Source organism: Kwoniella dendrophila, chromosome 3 (assembly GCF_036810415.1).
Source record: "Kwoniella dendrophila CBS 6074 chromosome 3, complete sequence".
NCBI classification, from domain to species: Eukaryota; Fungi; Basidiomycota; class Tremellomycetes; order Tremellales; family Cryptococcaceae; genus Kwoniella; species Kwoniella dendrophila.
In genome coordinates, this window is record NC_089478.1 from 1,646,442 (window position 1) to 1,663,252 (window position 16,811).

Consider the following 16,811-nt stretch of genomic DNA (forward strand, 5'->3'; position numbering starts at 1 on the left):
AAGTCCATGTTGCAGTTGAAAACCCAGCTGAACCAGTCCGTGCCAATTCCAATATTAGTTTCGGTCACGATTTGGTCTTGTTTCTAATATTCGCATATCGGATTAAAATATTCAGCTCTTTGTATCTCATATCCATTATAATCAGCATTCCAGTTACTAAGATACACGTTCAAGCCAATTCCTCGACTATCTGGTAATGTGGAAGCATAAGGTTGCAGGCTGTCTGCATAACGGATGACAAGCCTAGAATGATACGATAGACCTCCAAGGATCTTTGATGTTTCTCCTGTCTTTCTCCACATCTCACAATATGTTCTAACCTATTCTCTTCTCCAAATTATTAGTTTCATTCGCTAAAGACTATTGGTTTCCACCTCCTCTTCCACCACGTCCACCACCAGCACCCCCTCGTCCACCTCTTCCGCCTGGACCTCCTCTACCACCTCCCGGTCCACCACCTCGACCTGGCTGTCCTCCACGACCACCTTGACCACCTCGTCCTAAATTCAGAAGCAGATAGCATCAGCTTCTGTGTTTGATCTATCGCGTACGTCTGCGTTGCAGTGAGAAGACAGGAAGGCTTACCCCCTCGGTTATTCGATTGATTACCTCGTCCACCTATGAGGGCATAGATATATCAGCTGAATTCATCAACTAATATACCACTTGAGAAGATCTTACCTCTACCACCACCACGTTGTCTATTAGCCGCCCTTTGTTTCTCCTGTTCCTCCATCGCCGTATCGAGAATTGAATCTGCTATACGAAAGTACTTTATCTGTGTATTGTATTGAAATTGTTGGTTGGGTTAGCGCCCATAGTTCAGTCTCGCATATCGTTAAGATAAGACCGATAACTGGACTCACAATATTTCCTTTTATAAACATTTCTTTCATTTTCCAAAATCTTTCTCCATCTGCTGATGTTTGATACACTTCCCTCAACGTTACATTCATGAAATTATCACATTCTACTAAATGTCCATTGAATGTTACACCATTCTTCAGCTCCACAAGCTATAAACCGTTGATTAGCATGATATCAGCCGTTCATTAATCAGGTCATATTTGGTAGAAAGAGCAAAGATACCATGAAGCGAAACGGGAGGGAATAAAACATACCATTGGTTTGCCTTGAGCGGCATTTAGTAAAGATAATGGAAGCTGGAAGGTATCTTAGCGAGAGCACATAGTAAGTTTCAGGAATGCGTTTACATACCATGATGGTGTCCTTCCTCTTGAATGTATGCAGTATGTAAGTGTTTTAGATGATTCTGTTAGTCTTAACTTCGTAAATAATCAACATTGATATCTTTAGAGACAACTTTGGATCATCTCGAGCCAACTATCGTCACGGTCAAAGTGGAGGGAGCATATATAGGTTGGACACCTTGAGTTACGGGCTGTCACCCTGCAAATCGGTAATGTTTCTCTCTTTACTGATTGATTGGTCATGCATTTTCAATTCGCTTTCATGCATGTTTTGTCGATTGTCGCTTCATACAATAAGAAAGAGGGACCTGCTAGATCGTCTCGACAGTCTTTCCACCCCTTCAGCTGTATTAACACCTGAGACAGAGTAAGATATAATCCTCGTAATCTGTTACAACTCAAACTTGGTCGCGTGCAAATCAATGATCTTAGCTTGACGCGTCTGCTTTTTCGAGAACATCAACGACATCTGTATTATTATCATCATCATTGCTTGTGTCGACCCATCGAAAACATACCATACTCATAAGGCATACAAGGGACACAAGTACAGATTGATTCTCATGAGGCTATCGAAAGACGCATCAATGAGGATATGACTACTATACCATCTCACTTAGCTTCAGTGGGACCTTCACCTTCAAGAAATCCATTTGCTAGACCAAAGTTAGGTGGAACTTCAAGTAGTTCATTTTCAAGGAAAACCCTATTGCCATCTATACTTAGTCCAGTCAAATCAACATCAATTGCAACCAATGCTCAAAGTCCTCTCGCCACACCATCATCAGGTAAATCTAGATCAGCATGGAGATTATTATGGAGAGGTGGTTTGGAAATCGGTAATGAAGGTTGGAGATTAGACGGTAAGTTACCCTTCCAGATAGGGTATGAGCCATAATTGAGTGTTCTCTTGTTTTACAACCAGGTATAACTTTCTTCGCTCTACTTTCATTCCCACTACCTACGCCATCGACTGCCAAAGAAACGAATCCTTTTGATGTTCCTATCCAACCTAATCCACTTAGCACACCAGGTAACAACGGTACTAGTACGCCTGGAGGTGGATATGGTCCCCAGTCACCTTTTCCGCTGACAAATAGAGATACGGATTTGTGTTTATCATTAGAATCAATGAGGGGCAGAAAATACTTACAGATAAGAGGTATGGTAGATTTACCAGGAGATGAACTACTTGAAGGTGAAAGTGAGGATAATGATTCCGATGGGCTGAATGGAAATAACATTCAAATGTCAATATCACCTCAAGCACCTCTATTAGCAGCGTATTTTACTGGATTATTATGTAGGAATTCCATATTGAATAAGAATGGTAGAACTCTAAATGCTATTCTAATTGGATTAGGGGATGAAGATATAGGTAAGCTAGGATATGTGAGATACATCACAGATACCTGAATCTAGTTGACCTTTAAAGACAAGACTCGACAAATAATTCGACAATTCTCGTTTACGGACAAAAACAAGATCATGCGTCAGATGATAATGGTCAAAGTACATTAAAATTATGTGTAGGAAAAAGGAAACCACCACCTCCACCACCAAGTGCTAAGAAAGTTAAACCTGGTGAACCATTACCTCGAGGTAAATTTGATCGCTTTTACAGGCTCGTCATTAGCATCACAGCTGATGATTTTGTTTTATAGCTCCTTTATTTTTTCCTGTCAAATCTAAGAGAACATCCTTATTCCCATCTCGATCATTATCAAGAACTTCTTCAATCTCTTCTTCGATTTATCAGCCTCCACAACCTCAAGCGCAATCGCAATCTTTGAGTAACCACGCTGAATTATCTCATCACGCTCAAAGCTTACCTAATGCTCCTCTTTTGGGTCGTTCACCTGGGAGAAGAGGTGAGAAGAGACCAAGGAAGATGGAATTTGATGATGATAGAGTTGTGGATGAAAATGACCGTAAACGTAAAGCCGGAAAGATCGTTAGGGACAACTTTGAGAGTTCTTCTTCTTCGTCGACTAAAATGGCGAAAAAGTTATCAGGTCGGAAAGGAGAGTATGGTGTTGATGTTCAGAGGAACGAGGAAGATAACGAGGACGAAGAAGAAGAAGAAGACATATTTGGGAAAAGAGGAAAATCAATAACGCCAATACCGCCGATATTGATGAGCAGAACGAAATCTACTGAAAGTACAGGAGAATTAACATCTCATGAACAATCGGATGGACCGCTAGATATGGATTCTAATAGTATCAATAAGAACAACAAAAGAAATAAAGTACCTCAACAAGTGCTGGACAACAAAGCTGTAAGTCAATTTGCTTTCTGTTCCTGCTTCCACTATTTGCATCAATGCACTATTCCTTCTTCCACTCGCGGAAACAATGATTAAATGACTAATCAATTGACTATTCAGGTCATACGTAAACAAACTTTGATATTACTTGAAAACAGAGGTATACCAAGAACTCATGAATCATTCAAAGATGTATTTGGAATGACGACCAAAGGTACTTATTTTGCTTTTGTAAGTTTGATGATGCCTTCTTATCAATGACGCGTGTAGAACAGCTAAACTAATCTCCGTCTCATTTGTTCTTCCTATCCAAATGCGATTAGAGAGAGCGTTTACAAATTGATCATATAACTAAACCAGAAATTCAAACCATAATTAATATACACCTAAACATGTATTTACCTTCTTCCTTGACATCACTTCTTCAATCAAATCAACCATACCAGTATCAGTCCGATGAAAAGCAGCACGAGGAAGACTCAAAATTGGACAAGTTAGTCAAATTAGAAACCAACACTAGTACCACTACTAAAAAGGAAAACTACCAAGAAATCGATTTGGAAGGTACTTTTTTACAAAAAATACATATGACCTCTCATCAGCATCATATAGAGTATGACAGTAAGATCAAATTGGAATCTGTTGTAGAGGAGGAAGAGGAGTAAAACTACTTATTTTGATCTGTCCATCCTCTTCTCGGTAGTGTAGCAAATCTGAAAATCGCGGAAAGTACCCTTATAATATCGCACTCATTCTGTAGTATATGGTGAATACCAATCATGTTTAAATTGCCTAACCGTTATATTGTATCAAATAGGATGTAGCTTTATATGTATACACTCAACTGGTCATCATGTTCAATGTCATCTCGTTTGTCCACGGGAATTCCGAAAATGATTGGCTACATGGTCGTGATGGATGGAAAGACACGAAATCTCCTGTTTGTCTACTGATTTTCTATTTACCCGTAAAACATCTAAGGAATATGAAAACCACTGCCCAAGGTAGACGAATGCGTTATGCTGAAATCCTACTTGTTATACTGCTCAAAAGAGTAAGCAAGTGGTAGTGCTATGGTGCTTATTTCAGCAATTCCTCGAGAACCTATTGAGAAATGAAATTGAAGTTTGTTAAAGACAAGCAGAATTTGCTGAACGACTGGTAAACCGACTTACAGCATTATACGATTGTGGATTGACATTATTACCTCGATAATTCAGTTTCTTAAGTATCGAAATCTATTATAGTAGAGTAGCAATCAGCAATTGCAATTCAATTGCTCTCTGACGAAACACCTTTGAAAATATGGATAAGCTGTGTGATATGATCAGGATACTCACCACTTGTTCCCTTGAAAATCCCATGTCTGTGAAACCAACCACGTTCTCCTCTGATAATCCAGCTAATTCAGCATCCGTAGCAGCTTTTCCAGCTTCGTTCTTCTTTTTATGTGCTGGTGCCTGCGCGTAGGCCTGAGCCCAGTGTTTTGCTGTTGCGTTGAAAGAGTTTCTATCGGCTAAATAGTGTTTTGCCACTACGCGAACAGAATAACGTCAGTCCGCCTTTCGAGATAACCTGAAATATTCTGTTATATTGAGTACACTGAACAATAAGACAACTCACCTTCAGCATCTTGTGGATCGTTAGGCACTGGTTCGCATAAAAGGGACTGTAAGGAGATTAAGGTGGATTTGAGGGTAAGGACCTAGAAGAATTGTTCGTGTATCAGCTTAATCTTTTACTTTATGAGGTTACCGACAGCTGAACTTACTGGTGACCAAGCGTCCTTCAAGATATCTGTATAACTCAAGATATCAGCTAATGAATCTCAAAGCAGTGATCAGTTGTAAGACAAACGTACCAAGGCAGATTGCACCCTACGATAACGTACAAAACATTAGCGGGTGATCTCTTTAATGAGATTCGCAAGGGCAAGAGACTTACGCTAGCAGAGGAAACGTTTGGATCTTGAGTGGGAGCTCTCGTCAGCTTGATTTTGATTTTTACTGGCCAGATGATCACTTACGGTAGACTTTCCTGTATTAAGAGCAATATTAGTCAATACTCTCCATATTACCTGAATATACTGTACATACGTTATGAATTTCATTTTTACAGGTTGAAATGGATATGCATCTGGAATTACTATGTCCTGTAAAGAATACATACTCAATTATCAGCTAGAGCTGTGATGATAATAATTACAGATAACGATAACTCACAATTTCATAATATCCTCCTTCGTACGGTGTATCCGGCTGCAATATTCATGTTAGAGTAAGCTAAGCTCTGTTCAGCCATCATGAATGAAAGTGATCGTGATACACATACTGGTCCGGGGAAAGCTCCAATCAGATGAAAAGGCGATTCATCGATCACTGTGACCGGTTGAATCAGTTACAAGTCGAAACAGAGGAAAACTCGAGGTAGTTAACCATGATTGCAAAATTGACTACTCACTATCAATCGAAATGTTACTCGTCTTATCCTTCGCGCAATCTAATGGAGATTATAATCAGCACTCAACTCTTTTGCATATCAGCCAATTATAAGAGGAGATGGTTCTGAGAATTTGAAGTTCAACATCCTTCACTAACCTCTGATCTCTTTCTGCACACGACGTAATCTAGCGTCAGACATCTTGTTCTACTCTATTGAATTAAATAAAGGTTGCGAGGTTGGAATGAGTGTTTGAGTCAAAAGAAACGTTGATCAGATACAGTTTGAGATTTCTGTGTCGTATGAGCACTCTTCGTTGTTGAGAATTATATGATTTGAGCAAGTAGAGATAATGTTTTAAACGGATAGAATTGACAATAACGAGATTGTAGTGACTTACTCTAAAAGCCCAAATAACCTCGAACGGACGGATCGGACCTAGCCTATAACGACACGTGGTATTACGTCAGCTGTTTGAAGGGCGATAAGATCAAAAAGTTGGAACTCAGTTAAGCAGCAGAGACAATTTGTTGATATTGACGATACTATCAATGATTTCAGATGCACAACCTATATCTACACTGAAGAATCAAAGAAGCACTCCGATACTCATATATACGGAAACCTAAATCAAAATGGACGAAGAAAGTATGTTGAATGCTTCAACTTCAATGGAAGAACCTCAAGCTGGACCATCTACCTTGACTTCTGTCGAAAGTGGAACCGATAAACCAGAAGGTATGAGTAAGAATGCTATGAAGAGATTAGCCAAGGAGGTAAGTAGGTAACAGTTCGGCAGCATAGATTTATCCAATCAAAAATCTATACTACATCAATTACTAACAAGAGAGTAATTCGTTTTCAACAGGCAAGAATGGCAGAATTAAAACCATTAAAACGTAAATTAGAAAAACAAAGACGTAAAGAAAGGAAAAATGAATTATCAAAAGGATATATTGAAGGTACATTATCTGAAAAAGATAAAGAATTATATGAAAAAAGAAAACAATTAGAAAAAGAAAGGAAAATAGCTACTAAAAAATTTAAATCTGGCGAATTAGATTCGATACCTGGAAATAATGGTAGAATTGGTAATAATAATAGTGTTGAAGGAAATGAAATATGGAATGGTGGTATTATTATTGATTTAGGATTCGATAAATTAATGAATGAACAAGTAAGTGTCTAAGTCTCATATCACTATTACCTTAAATATAAAAATAGACGATCTTTCAAACTTGTATAGTAGTAATACCATATGCTAATAATCATAATATTCATTTCCGTATGGTTTGTCTAGGAAATAAAATCGATCTCCTCACAAATAGCATATTGTTATTCATCTAATAGAACAGCGTCAAAACCAATAAAAACAATATTACATACTAGTTTTTCACCTGAACATTCACCTAGATTATGGAATAAAATGATTAGTAGAAATTGGAATAAATGGAGTAGATCATATTGGTGGCATCAAGATGTAGGTGAATTAAATGAAATATTAAATTCAAATTTAGAAGATTTAAAATCCACCTCAGCTACTACGATTGATCAGATTGAAGGAAATAATGTGAATAATGATAATCAAAATGTGAATGAACAAGGGAAACGATCAATTGAAATGACCGAAGATGAGACACAAAAACAGCTTGAAGATTATTTGATAGGACCAAATTTACCTAAAGGTATAATAAAAGGTAAACATAAATTAATTTATCTAAGTGCAGATTCAGAAGAAGAAATTGAAACTTTGGATGAAAATGAAATTTATATTATTGGTGGTATAGTTGATAGGAATAGATATAAAGTGAGTTCTTCAATTGTATAAATAATGTAATATACAAAAACAATCTAAAGAAAATTAGATCAATCACTAAATTAATTTTCGATTCTATCATTTTTATAGAATTTATGTCAAAATAAAGCTGAAAATCTGAATATTAAAACAGCAAGATTACCAATAGGTAAATTTATTGAAAATTTACCTACAAGAAAAGTATTAACTGTTAATCAGGTAAGTAACAGTGATTTTAAGAAGTAGTTGGATGATATAATTACAACGTATTAAATAACATCTTATACTTCTTTCTTTTTGCTATGATAGGTATTTGATATCCTCTTACAGTATATTGCTCAAAAAGATTGGCAAAAAGCTTTTGAAACTGTTATACCACAAAGAAAATATCATGAATCGAAAAAAGCAAAATCTATACATAATAAACAAATCAATGAAGATCAATCAAATGAATCCGTAAATAATGATGATGATGATGATGCTGATGATCAGGAGGAGTTGGATGAGCAACATTGAAGATACTCAGGATAAAGAACTCGGTGCTACAGCATCAAATATGGTGATTGACAGTAATTCTGAATAAACTATATAATGCATATAATCAGATCGTATTTATACCTCTTGAATTGAGCATACTGTATATACACAGTGCTTAGGCTCTCCTTGCAAGTGGATATAACCAGAATCAATCTATATACATGATCCTAAAGGGAATATAGCTATATAAAGAATTAAATATGCGCGCTATCATTACATGTCAACCATTCAAAACCTCTACTTCTCATCAATGGCATCACCTTCTTGATCATCAGCTAAAACTTCTTGGAATTCTCCATTCTCAATCATTTCTCTTAAAATATCTAAACCACCAATTAATTCACCTTTAACTATAATTTGTGGGAATGCTATTATCGTTTAACGGTGTATCAGCTATCTATTACGCTTCTTTCAATTCACGCCCAATCTTGAGAACGGAACGAATAGGTAGACAGTTGAAAGAACTCTCAAAAATACTCACTTGGCCAATCATTTACTTTCTTTAAACCTTGTCTAACATCTTCATCAGATAAGATATCAAACCAAGCAAATTCAACACCTTGCTCTCTTAATAAACCAACAGTTTGTCTTGAAAATCCACATTTTGGTGATGTTGGATTACCTTTCATGAATAATACAACTTTATGTTTATTCATTAATTCATGACATCTTTGATTTATTTCTTCTTCTGTTCTTTGTCTAGGTTCATTTGTCGGTTGTTGCGGTTGAGCATTCGATGTTGCTAATGGTTGAGAAGATGAAGATGTAGTTGAGGTTCCAGAATTCTGTGTTAACAATGATTCTAATAAAGATACGTCCGATCCTGAATGTCTAGCTAATAATGTATGACCCTATAAACATTTAAGCAATACAATGTGTCACAATTTGTACAAGAACATAACGTATAAACAATCGAGATAGCACGTCTCAGAATGCCCCGTCCATAAAAAACGAGTGAGGCATCACATACGAGGAGAATGTAATGGTGATGGGACACGAGAAATATATTCGCCGTCAGAGTTCGAAGCGCATGATTCGGTAGAGTCATTGTTATGGCCATGCGATTTTGATTCGTCGTTATTTTCCAATTCGACAGCAAGGATTGAGCCACGTCGAGGACCCAAGATAGACGTACGACGACGAGGTGAAGGTGACATACCCGATATTATAGGCCCAGAGCCAGATTTGGATATTCCACGAGGTGAAGATGAAAGGTTGACAAAGGGCGAAGCGATTGGATGATGAGTATCGATATCGGGATTTGGGGCGGGAGGCAAGACCAACAATTGTGAAGGGTCAAAGATAGGTGGTGAAGGTGGAATTTGGTGTAGATGATTCAATTTGTCCAATGGTGAAGGCATATTTGGTTTATTTCGAATTATTGATGAATTTGGTAAGGGAAAACCATTGTTTGATGAATAAGATGAGGGTTGAGCCGAAATGATTTTGACGTGAGCAGGTGAAGAGTTTGGTGCACGTTGATTGAATGGTCGTTTAGGTGGTTGTTCAGTACCAGGCATAGATGATGCGGAAGTACCAGGTGTTCGAAGTACCCAAGCGTCAGATGATACCGAAGAAGTTTCAGAATTCGTAGGTGAGTTGGACAAGAATCGTAGTGGGGTGCGAGGTGTAAATCGAGATGGTGCGGGTGGAAGCATTGATTTGGCAGTACGCAATTGGGGTTTAGGGGGGTTGGAAGTAGTTGAAGTGGGGGTAAGAGGCGATATGGATGATTCGTCCGTAGGGGTCATATTGATATGTGACAGTGCGACGAAGGTTGAGATGAACAAGATAGAATAGATGCAAAGAATAGAAGTGATAAATTGAGTTAGCAATCAGTCCTATGTTGTAATAACAAATTCCCCCCAATAAGGGTGAAAGAAGGAAATATGACTCGAATGAAGAAATGGAATATTTGCCACCGCTTGTATGGAAGGTTCTTTATATATACCTAGAACACAGCAGTATCCTATGTGCGAAGAGGGTGCACTCCCTTCTAGAAATATGCAGTGTAAAACTAGTCATAGTGGAAGAAGGGATGATCAAAGGATTGTATTTCGAAAGTGTCGGAGGGTTGATAAGGGTTGGAATGACCAAGGGAAAATGAGAGTGACGAGTTAATCAGAAATCCTTGGATGACCTGCCTTACTGACGCATCTAGGATAAGGAATGAAAGGAGGGAACAAATTCGAAAAAAGCAAGAGAGAGAGAAAAGACGAAAAAGAAGAGGAAGAAGAACAGGTTTACTCCGATTTTTTTCGTGATGAAAGGATTTTTTAATGAGAAAAACGAATGATGATAAGAAAACAACATGACTTACACGTAACAAAAGGAATGAGGGTACAGCTTCAATATCAAATGATTCTGAGATATCAGATAATTCCTCAGCTTCAATCTAAGCGATGTTTGATTTCGAATTTTCCCCAGCACAAGAAATGGTGATAAGATAAACGTTGTTAGATATGGAAAATGAGTAAACGAGTTGAAAGGTATGTTGGTCGATATTGTCAGGATGATTTACAAATCAAAGATATTCAAGATACGATAGCGGATTAAGAAAATAGATGATTATTTTAGTTAGCTTATCAATCATTACTTTGTGAATATCGTATGATCCGAAAGTTATTTCCACGGATCAAGAAACATATTGCTGAGGTGTGTTTTGAATAATGTTGAAAGTTAAGACTCACATTAAGGAATAAGACTTGTGGGAATTTCTTTGATTGTTCTTCAATTGATTTATTAAATGCTTGACATGGTTCTGCCCATGGTGCCCAGAAATTCAAACATGATACACGATTTAAATCTTTCGAAAGTAATTCTTTAAAGTGTTCAGGTGAAGTTACTGTAACTAAGTTTTCTGATGACATTTTGTGTTTTTCTTTAACCTTATCTATAATTCGTTCTAATATCAGCCTTTTATTGATGAATTGTAATAATGATAGATAGTTAGAATCACAGTTGTTAAAGTTCTCTCTTGATCAATCTTTCTTTTTATCTGATAAAGTATTTTATTTGCTTAGAAATACAGAAATTATCATCATATCATTCTTGATCATCCCATGCATCATTATTATTACGCCATAACACTCGCTTAAATGGCTCACATGAATAAGTAAGTATCCTCTCAACTTTTTCCATTGTTTCCAAATATTCGGATCCGCCACTTTGGTCAAAAAAAATAAGCACAAGCGTCACTGCTCACTGCTCACTGCTCACTGCGACATCCTTGTCCTCTCTCTTTTGTTATATCGGCCGCTAAAGCTACATCCTTGACTCATATCAAGATAAAATATATATATAGACAGGTTGTTCATATATTTAGGCAATCGCCACTACTTTCTCTTATCAGTTTACTGCAAAAAGCCCATATAGTGGCATACCCCACAAAAGTATCTTTCAATAGAACAGATAGACGAAAAGATTATCCAAAATGTCAAGTGAACAAGAGGTATGTTTTGGTGATTGAAAATGATGAAAGGAATATATCGCTGATATAATCATATCATATAGACTGATCAAGCTATTGAAGTGAGCCAGCCGAAGTTCAGTCTCACAAGACAGTAAAAGTAGCTAACATGAGAAACTAGATATGGAGACACAGAAAGTTGCTTACCATGCTTGCCAATGCCAGAGGTGCAGGTACTTCATGTATTACTTTGATCTTACCACCTAGTAAGTTATCTGTTTAGTGGGCATCGTGGCCGCTAAAAGTAACTGACTGATATCGCTGCATTTAGGATCCCAAATTTCTCAAGCATCAGGAATGTTAACCACTGAATACGGTACTGCATCAAACATTAAATCTCGTGTTAACAGGTATGTTGTACTAACATTCTGCCCCCTTTTGTATGATTTCTTTTTTCTTGAAATTCTTGTTGATACTATTGTAAATCACAGATTATCAGTATTATCAGCTATCACATCAACACAGCAAAAACTCAAACTTTACAATAGAGGTCAGTTAGAAACCTAGCCTTTGCACCCGAATCTAGTGTGAATGAAATGTTCAACTGATCTTTAACCTGTGATGCATATAGTTCCCGATAATGGTTTATGTGTTTTCGTAGGAACTGTATTGAATGATGAAGGAAAAGAAAAGAAGATTTCGTTTGCTCTAGAACCTTTCAAGCCTATCAACACATCTTTGTATATGTGTGATAGTAGATTCCACGTAGAAGCTTTAGAAGAATTATTAGAAAACGATTCTAAATGGGGTTTCATTATTATGTGAGTGTTCAAACTTTACTACCCTTGTCAGATTCTTGTAGCTGATAACTGATATTGGTAAAATAGTGATGGTAACGGTGCTGTAAGTGTAGCTGAATATCAGAAATCTTTTTGTCAATCAGCTAATATGATATTATGCACTATAGCTTTTCGGTACTTTATCAGGTAACACAAGAGATGTTGTACATAAATTTACAGTAGATTTACCTAAAAAACATGGTCGAGGTGGTCAATCTGCATTACGTTTCTCACGTTTAAGAGAAGAAGCAAGAAGAAATTATGTTAGAAAAGTTGCAGAATTAGCTGTACAACATTTTATTACTGCAGATAAAGTTAATGTTGCAGGTTTGGTTTTAGCAGGTTCAGCAGAATTAAAAACTGATTTAAGTGGTTCAGATCTATTTGATCCTAGATTATTAGCTAAAGTAGTTAAAATTGTTGATGTTTCTTATGGTGGTGAAAATGGTTTCAATCAAGTAAGTTGTTGGTTTCTTTTGGCCTCACATCATCCTCTGCATCTCTTTTCTTGTCATTGTTAACTGATGTTTTCAATAAAAAATAGGCTATTGAACTCGCTGCAGATTCACTTGCAAATGTTAAATTCGTACAAGAGAAACGACTCATCCAAAAATACTTTGATGAAATTGCTCTTGATACAGGAAAATACTGTTTCGGTATTACAGATACTCTTAAAGCTTTAGATATGGGTGCTGTTGAAACTTTGATTGTTTGGGAACAATTAGATGTTGTTAGAAACACTTTGAGAAACGCTGCAGGAGGTGAGTTTGTGACCCATCAGATTGTCAAACATGTCATGTTTCGACAGAGAACTGATACACAGATTATTTATTTCTCCACATAGAGGAAGTGATCGTATTCTCATCACCAGGAGATAAAGATAGGGAGAAGTTTATCGATAAATCAACAGGAACAGAAATGGAACCTGCAGCAGAAGTACAACCATTATTAGAATGGTTTGCTGAAAGATATAAAGAATTTGGTGCAACTTTAGAATTCGTTACAAACAAATCACAAGAAGGTTCACAATTCGTTAAAGGTTTTGGTGGTATTGGTGGTATATTAAGATATAAAGTTGATTTCACTGAATTAGGTGATTTAGATGATGAGGATGATGAATTCTATGGTTCTGATGAGGATAGTGGTAAGTCATCAACATATTTCTCTTCCCTTAAATGCCCGGTTATTGAAAACAGGGATGATATGCTAATGAATAATGATCATATAGACATCTAACGGTGTTTAAGGGACGTATATGTCCCACTCTGCTTCAGCGCCAAGATTGGGATAAGAGGAATGATGGCGCGAATAGGCATGAGTGGGAAGACATTGATAAAGTGGATGTGCGGAAGTGTAATGAAATGGAAGAAGAACATAGATAACTCTTCATGTTAAATTCCTTAAAAAAACAATTTTGTATTAGTCGAGAAAGGTATAGCTTACGAAAGGATGACTATATGAGATTGATGAAAAAAAAGGATTGACTTGATCTATTGTTTACTTTCCAATTTTACGTATGTAGATAGACCTTTTCTTATATTTGATCTATGAGCAAAGCTTAGGTCAAATAGCTTTTAATCTTTTCAAATTTTATTTTATTTTTCCATGTATCCCATCATTTCTTAAACCTATCACTTTATCATGGCAAGCATTGAAAAAACAAGAGAATATAATATAATACATATGCGGGGCCTCTATCAACCACGTGGTTACAGTAATAACAAATGATGAGGTGAGATGATAAGAGGTGATTTCATCTTGATCTTGAATAGGTTGTAGATACAAGTTAAGATATCTATATTCACCTTCTAAGCGATATCATTATACCTTGACTAGGCTTTGAAGAGATAATCAAGTCAATCTGGCGGCATACATCTCATCTTTAGGTTCATTGATTGAAAAACCGAATCATGTCGTCTCAACCTCTATTACCAAATGCAAGAAATGATCTAAATCCAACACCAAGAAGATCATTGATTTTAACTACTATACTTATACCTATATTATTGATTGGTGGTATAATATTCGTTTCTATAAAAGGTGATGGTATACCAAAAGATGATTTAGGTTTAGCTAAATATTACTTGAAAGGGTGAGTTTGACATTACTGGGACTATCTATGCCTTCTCAAAAAAGATGTATATTCACATCTGATGTAAACCAAATCGACCTTCCTTAAGTCTCAATAAGTACAACCTTGATGATGTAAACAAATGAGTATGAGTGATTGAGCTGACAAGATGTGCTCTCCCACAGATCACCTGTAATAGATGGTCATATTGATTTACCCGAATTCGCAAGAGCTTTTTATGGTAATAATATTTCTGCTTTCGATCTGAATAAACCTACTGTAAGTTTATATATTTAAGTTTATCTTAGCCTATGCAGAGTCTATCTCCCGAAGATGAGCTACGTTCCTATTATCGAGCCGTATGACTGATTATTCCTTTGATCATCGTTCGCACAGGCAGGTCACGTTGATATACCCAGAATAAGAGAAGGCTCTTTAGGTGCATTTTTCTGGTCAATGTAAGTTCAAGACGAATAAATTAACCGGATATACCTTACATAATTTATCAAATACAAAAATTGATGGTAATAATGCTGATATAATCAACTACAGATTCGTAGAATGCAGAGATGATAATGGAAAAGATTTCTTAAATCCAACTTTTCAAGTTAGAGGTAAGTTATCTACTTTATAACGTTTACTTCAGTTGTACTTTCTATAACAATCATTACTGACCAATATAATTCTTCAATCCTTTTAGACACATTGGAGCAGATTGACGTTTCTTACAATTTAATCGAAAAATATTCCGATACTTTCGCTTTCGCTTCTACTTCTGATGAAGTTGAAATCGCCATCAAAGAAGGTAAAGTAGCTAGTATGTTTGGACTTGAAGGGTGAGCTTCAGGAACTTTCCCTTCTATTGATAGGATGAGTTTCAGTGTACTGACTTACTGAGATTCTTATAAATCATTCAGAGGTCATATGCTGGGTAATTCACTTGCTGGTACGTGGTTTTCTTGTGAAAATCTCACAGTTTTACTTTATAATTATAAAAACAATGACTAACGGAATCTGCCAGTCTTGAGAACATTCCATAAACTCGGTGTCAGGTATATGACCCTTACACATAGTTGTAATAACGCTTTTGCGGATTCTGCCGGAATCTTCGAAGGTGTAGAAGAGAGATGGGGAGGTTTATCGTGAGTAATTGGGTATTTCATCGGTGATGTACAAACAGTCTCAGGAAAAGTAGTAAGCTGATCAGCTATAACCAATGATTCTCAGTAAATTCGGTCGATCTTTAGTGGCTGAAATGAATAGACTGGGTGTCATCGTCGATTTGAGTCATGTGTCCGATAAAACCGCCTTGCAAGCTCTGTACGTCTAAGTTCATCTCATCACTCGATTTATCTGCTAATGTCCACTCTCATCGTATAGTGCTATCACAAGGGCTCCTGTCATGCTATCTCATTCTGCTGCTAGACATTTCAACAATATGACTCGAAATGTGCCAGATAACATATTGGCAAAAATTGGTAGAGGTAAACATCAAGTTGATGGTGTGGTTATGGTCAAGTGAGTTATCACCCTTTTATCTCATTCGTACCCAATCATGCCTGTATCTGTACATGTGTAGGTTCTAGCTCGATGGATTCTCTAGCTGACATGAATGAACGGATTGGTAGCTTCTTCCCATCTTTCGCTTCTGCTCATCCCGAAGAAGTAGATGTAAAATACATTGCGGATGAAGTAGAATACATCGTGGAAAAGACTGGCAAACATCAGTAAGTTAAGACAAGCACAGAGGATGAAAATGCATATTTCAATTCACTGATCAAACCAAACCCCATTTAGCGTTGGTATCGGATCAGATTACGATGGTATAGAAAGTACACCAAAAGGTTTAGAAGATGTATCCAAATATCCTTATTTGGTAAGTGTTACTTAATATTGGTCATACTGCCCTCACTTGATTATTATAAATTACCACAATAAATATACTATATATATATATATACGAACCATTTGTTATGCAAATCACTAACCCTTTTGATTCTATCAAAATAGTTTGCTGAGCTCATCAAAAGAGGATGGACAGAACATGAACTCTCTTTACTTGCCGGAGGAAACTTTTTAAGAGTATTCAGAGGTGTAGAAGATGTTTCAAGGAAATTGAAAAAAGACGGATGGAAGCCAAGTTTGGAAATTTACGAGAAAAGAAAGGACCTTAAACCAATCGAAGGGGGATTCTGAGGGAAGATAGAAGTTGAGGTATAGTGTCCTTGGAGACAACAATGT

At 36.7% G+C, this 16,811-nt stretch overlaps 7 protein-coding genes across 7 annotated transcripts; 4 read left to right on the forward strand and 3 right to left on the reverse strand.

The window, feature by feature from the left end:
* Window positions 1-360: 360 nt before the first annotated feature.
* On the reverse strand, window positions 361-1,221 carry L201_002903 (uncharacterized protein; the record flags this gene model as incomplete). The annotated part of the gene is made up of 6 exons (XM_066218667.1): window positions 361-500; window positions 586-618; window positions 682-778; window positions 867-1,016; window positions 1,122-1,163; window positions 1,219-1,221. The coding sequence occupies 6 exons, from the start codon at window positions 1,219-1,221 to the stop codon at window positions 361-363; spliced, it is 465 nt and encodes a 154-aa protein (XP_066074764.1).
* A 585-nt stretch (window positions 1,222-1,806) lies between these two features.
* On the forward strand, window positions 1,807-4,145 carry L201_002904 (uncharacterized protein; the record flags this gene model as incomplete). Its single annotated transcript, XM_066218668.1, has 6 exons — window positions 1,807-2,074; window positions 2,137-2,589; window positions 2,652-2,813; window positions 2,876-3,492; window positions 3,601-3,711; window positions 3,804-4,145. The coding sequence occupies 6 exons, from the start codon at window positions 1,807-1,809 to the stop codon at window positions 4,143-4,145; spliced, it is 1,953 nt and encodes a 650-aa protein (XP_066074765.1).
* A 415-nt stretch (window positions 4,146-4,560) lies between these two features.
* On the reverse strand, window positions 4,561-6,120 carry L201_002905 (uncharacterized protein; the record flags this gene model as incomplete). Its single annotated transcript, XM_066218669.1, has 13 exons — window positions 4,561-4,584; window positions 4,656-4,718; window positions 4,821-5,014; window positions 5,104-5,185; window positions 5,252-5,277; window positions 5,342-5,357; window positions 5,425-5,447; window positions 5,507-5,517; window positions 5,577-5,632; window positions 5,703-5,738; window positions 5,812-5,858; window positions 5,941-5,979; window positions 6,078-6,120. 13 exons carry the CDS (start codon window positions 6,118-6,120, stop codon window positions 4,561-4,563), a joined length of 660 nt encoding a protein of 219 aa, XP_066074766.1.
* Window positions 6,121-6,554: 434 nt separating this feature from the next.
* On the forward strand, window positions 6,555-8,230 carry L201_002906 (uncharacterized protein; the record flags this gene model as incomplete). The annotated part of the gene is made up of 5 exons (XM_066218670.1): window positions 6,555-6,695; window positions 6,788-7,096; window positions 7,220-7,726; window positions 7,826-7,933; window positions 8,024-8,230. The coding sequence occupies 5 exons, from the start codon at window positions 6,555-6,557 to the stop codon at window positions 8,228-8,230; spliced, it is 1,272 nt and encodes a 423-aa protein (XP_066074767.1).
* Window positions 8,231-8,488: 258 nt separating this feature from the next.
* On the reverse strand, window positions 8,489-11,121 carry L201_002907 (Grx4 family monothiol glutaredoxin; the record flags this gene model as incomplete). Its single annotated transcript, XM_066218671.1, has 4 exons — window positions 8,489-8,619; window positions 8,733-9,102; window positions 10,572-10,646; window positions 10,942-11,121. The coding sequence occupies 4 exons, from the start codon at window positions 11,119-11,121 to the stop codon at window positions 8,489-8,491; spliced, it is 756 nt and encodes a 251-aa protein (XP_066074768.1).
* A 563-nt stretch (window positions 11,122-11,684) lies between these two features.
* On the forward strand, window positions 11,685-13,790 carry L201_002908 (peptide chain release factor 1, archaeal and eukaryotic forms; the record flags this gene model as incomplete). The annotated part of the gene is made up of 11 exons (XM_066218672.1): window positions 11,685-11,702; window positions 11,765-11,782; window positions 11,842-11,926; window positions 11,992-12,070; window positions 12,152-12,210; window positions 12,292-12,481; window positions 12,548-12,563; window positions 12,628-12,957; window positions 13,044-13,260; window positions 13,344-13,643; window positions 13,747-13,790. The coding sequence occupies 11 exons, from the start codon at window positions 11,685-11,687 to the stop codon at window positions 13,788-13,790; spliced, it is 1,356 nt and encodes a 451-aa protein (XP_066074769.1).
* A 619-nt stretch (window positions 13,791-14,409) lies between these two features.
* Window positions 14,410-16,766, forward strand: L201_002909 (uncharacterized protein; the record flags this gene model as incomplete). The annotated part of the gene is made up of 12 exons (XM_066218673.1): window positions 14,410-14,591; window positions 14,756-14,849; window positions 14,967-15,028; window positions 15,123-15,184; window positions 15,271-15,406; window positions 15,488-15,516; window positions 15,592-15,712; window positions 15,798-15,890; window positions 15,951-16,088; window positions 16,199-16,297; window positions 16,368-16,446; window positions 16,581-16,766. 12 exons carry the CDS (start codon window positions 14,410-14,412, stop codon window positions 16,764-16,766), a joined length of 1,281 nt encoding a protein of 426 aa, XP_066074770.1.
* Between the last annotated feature and the right edge of the window lie 45 nt (window positions 16,767-16,811).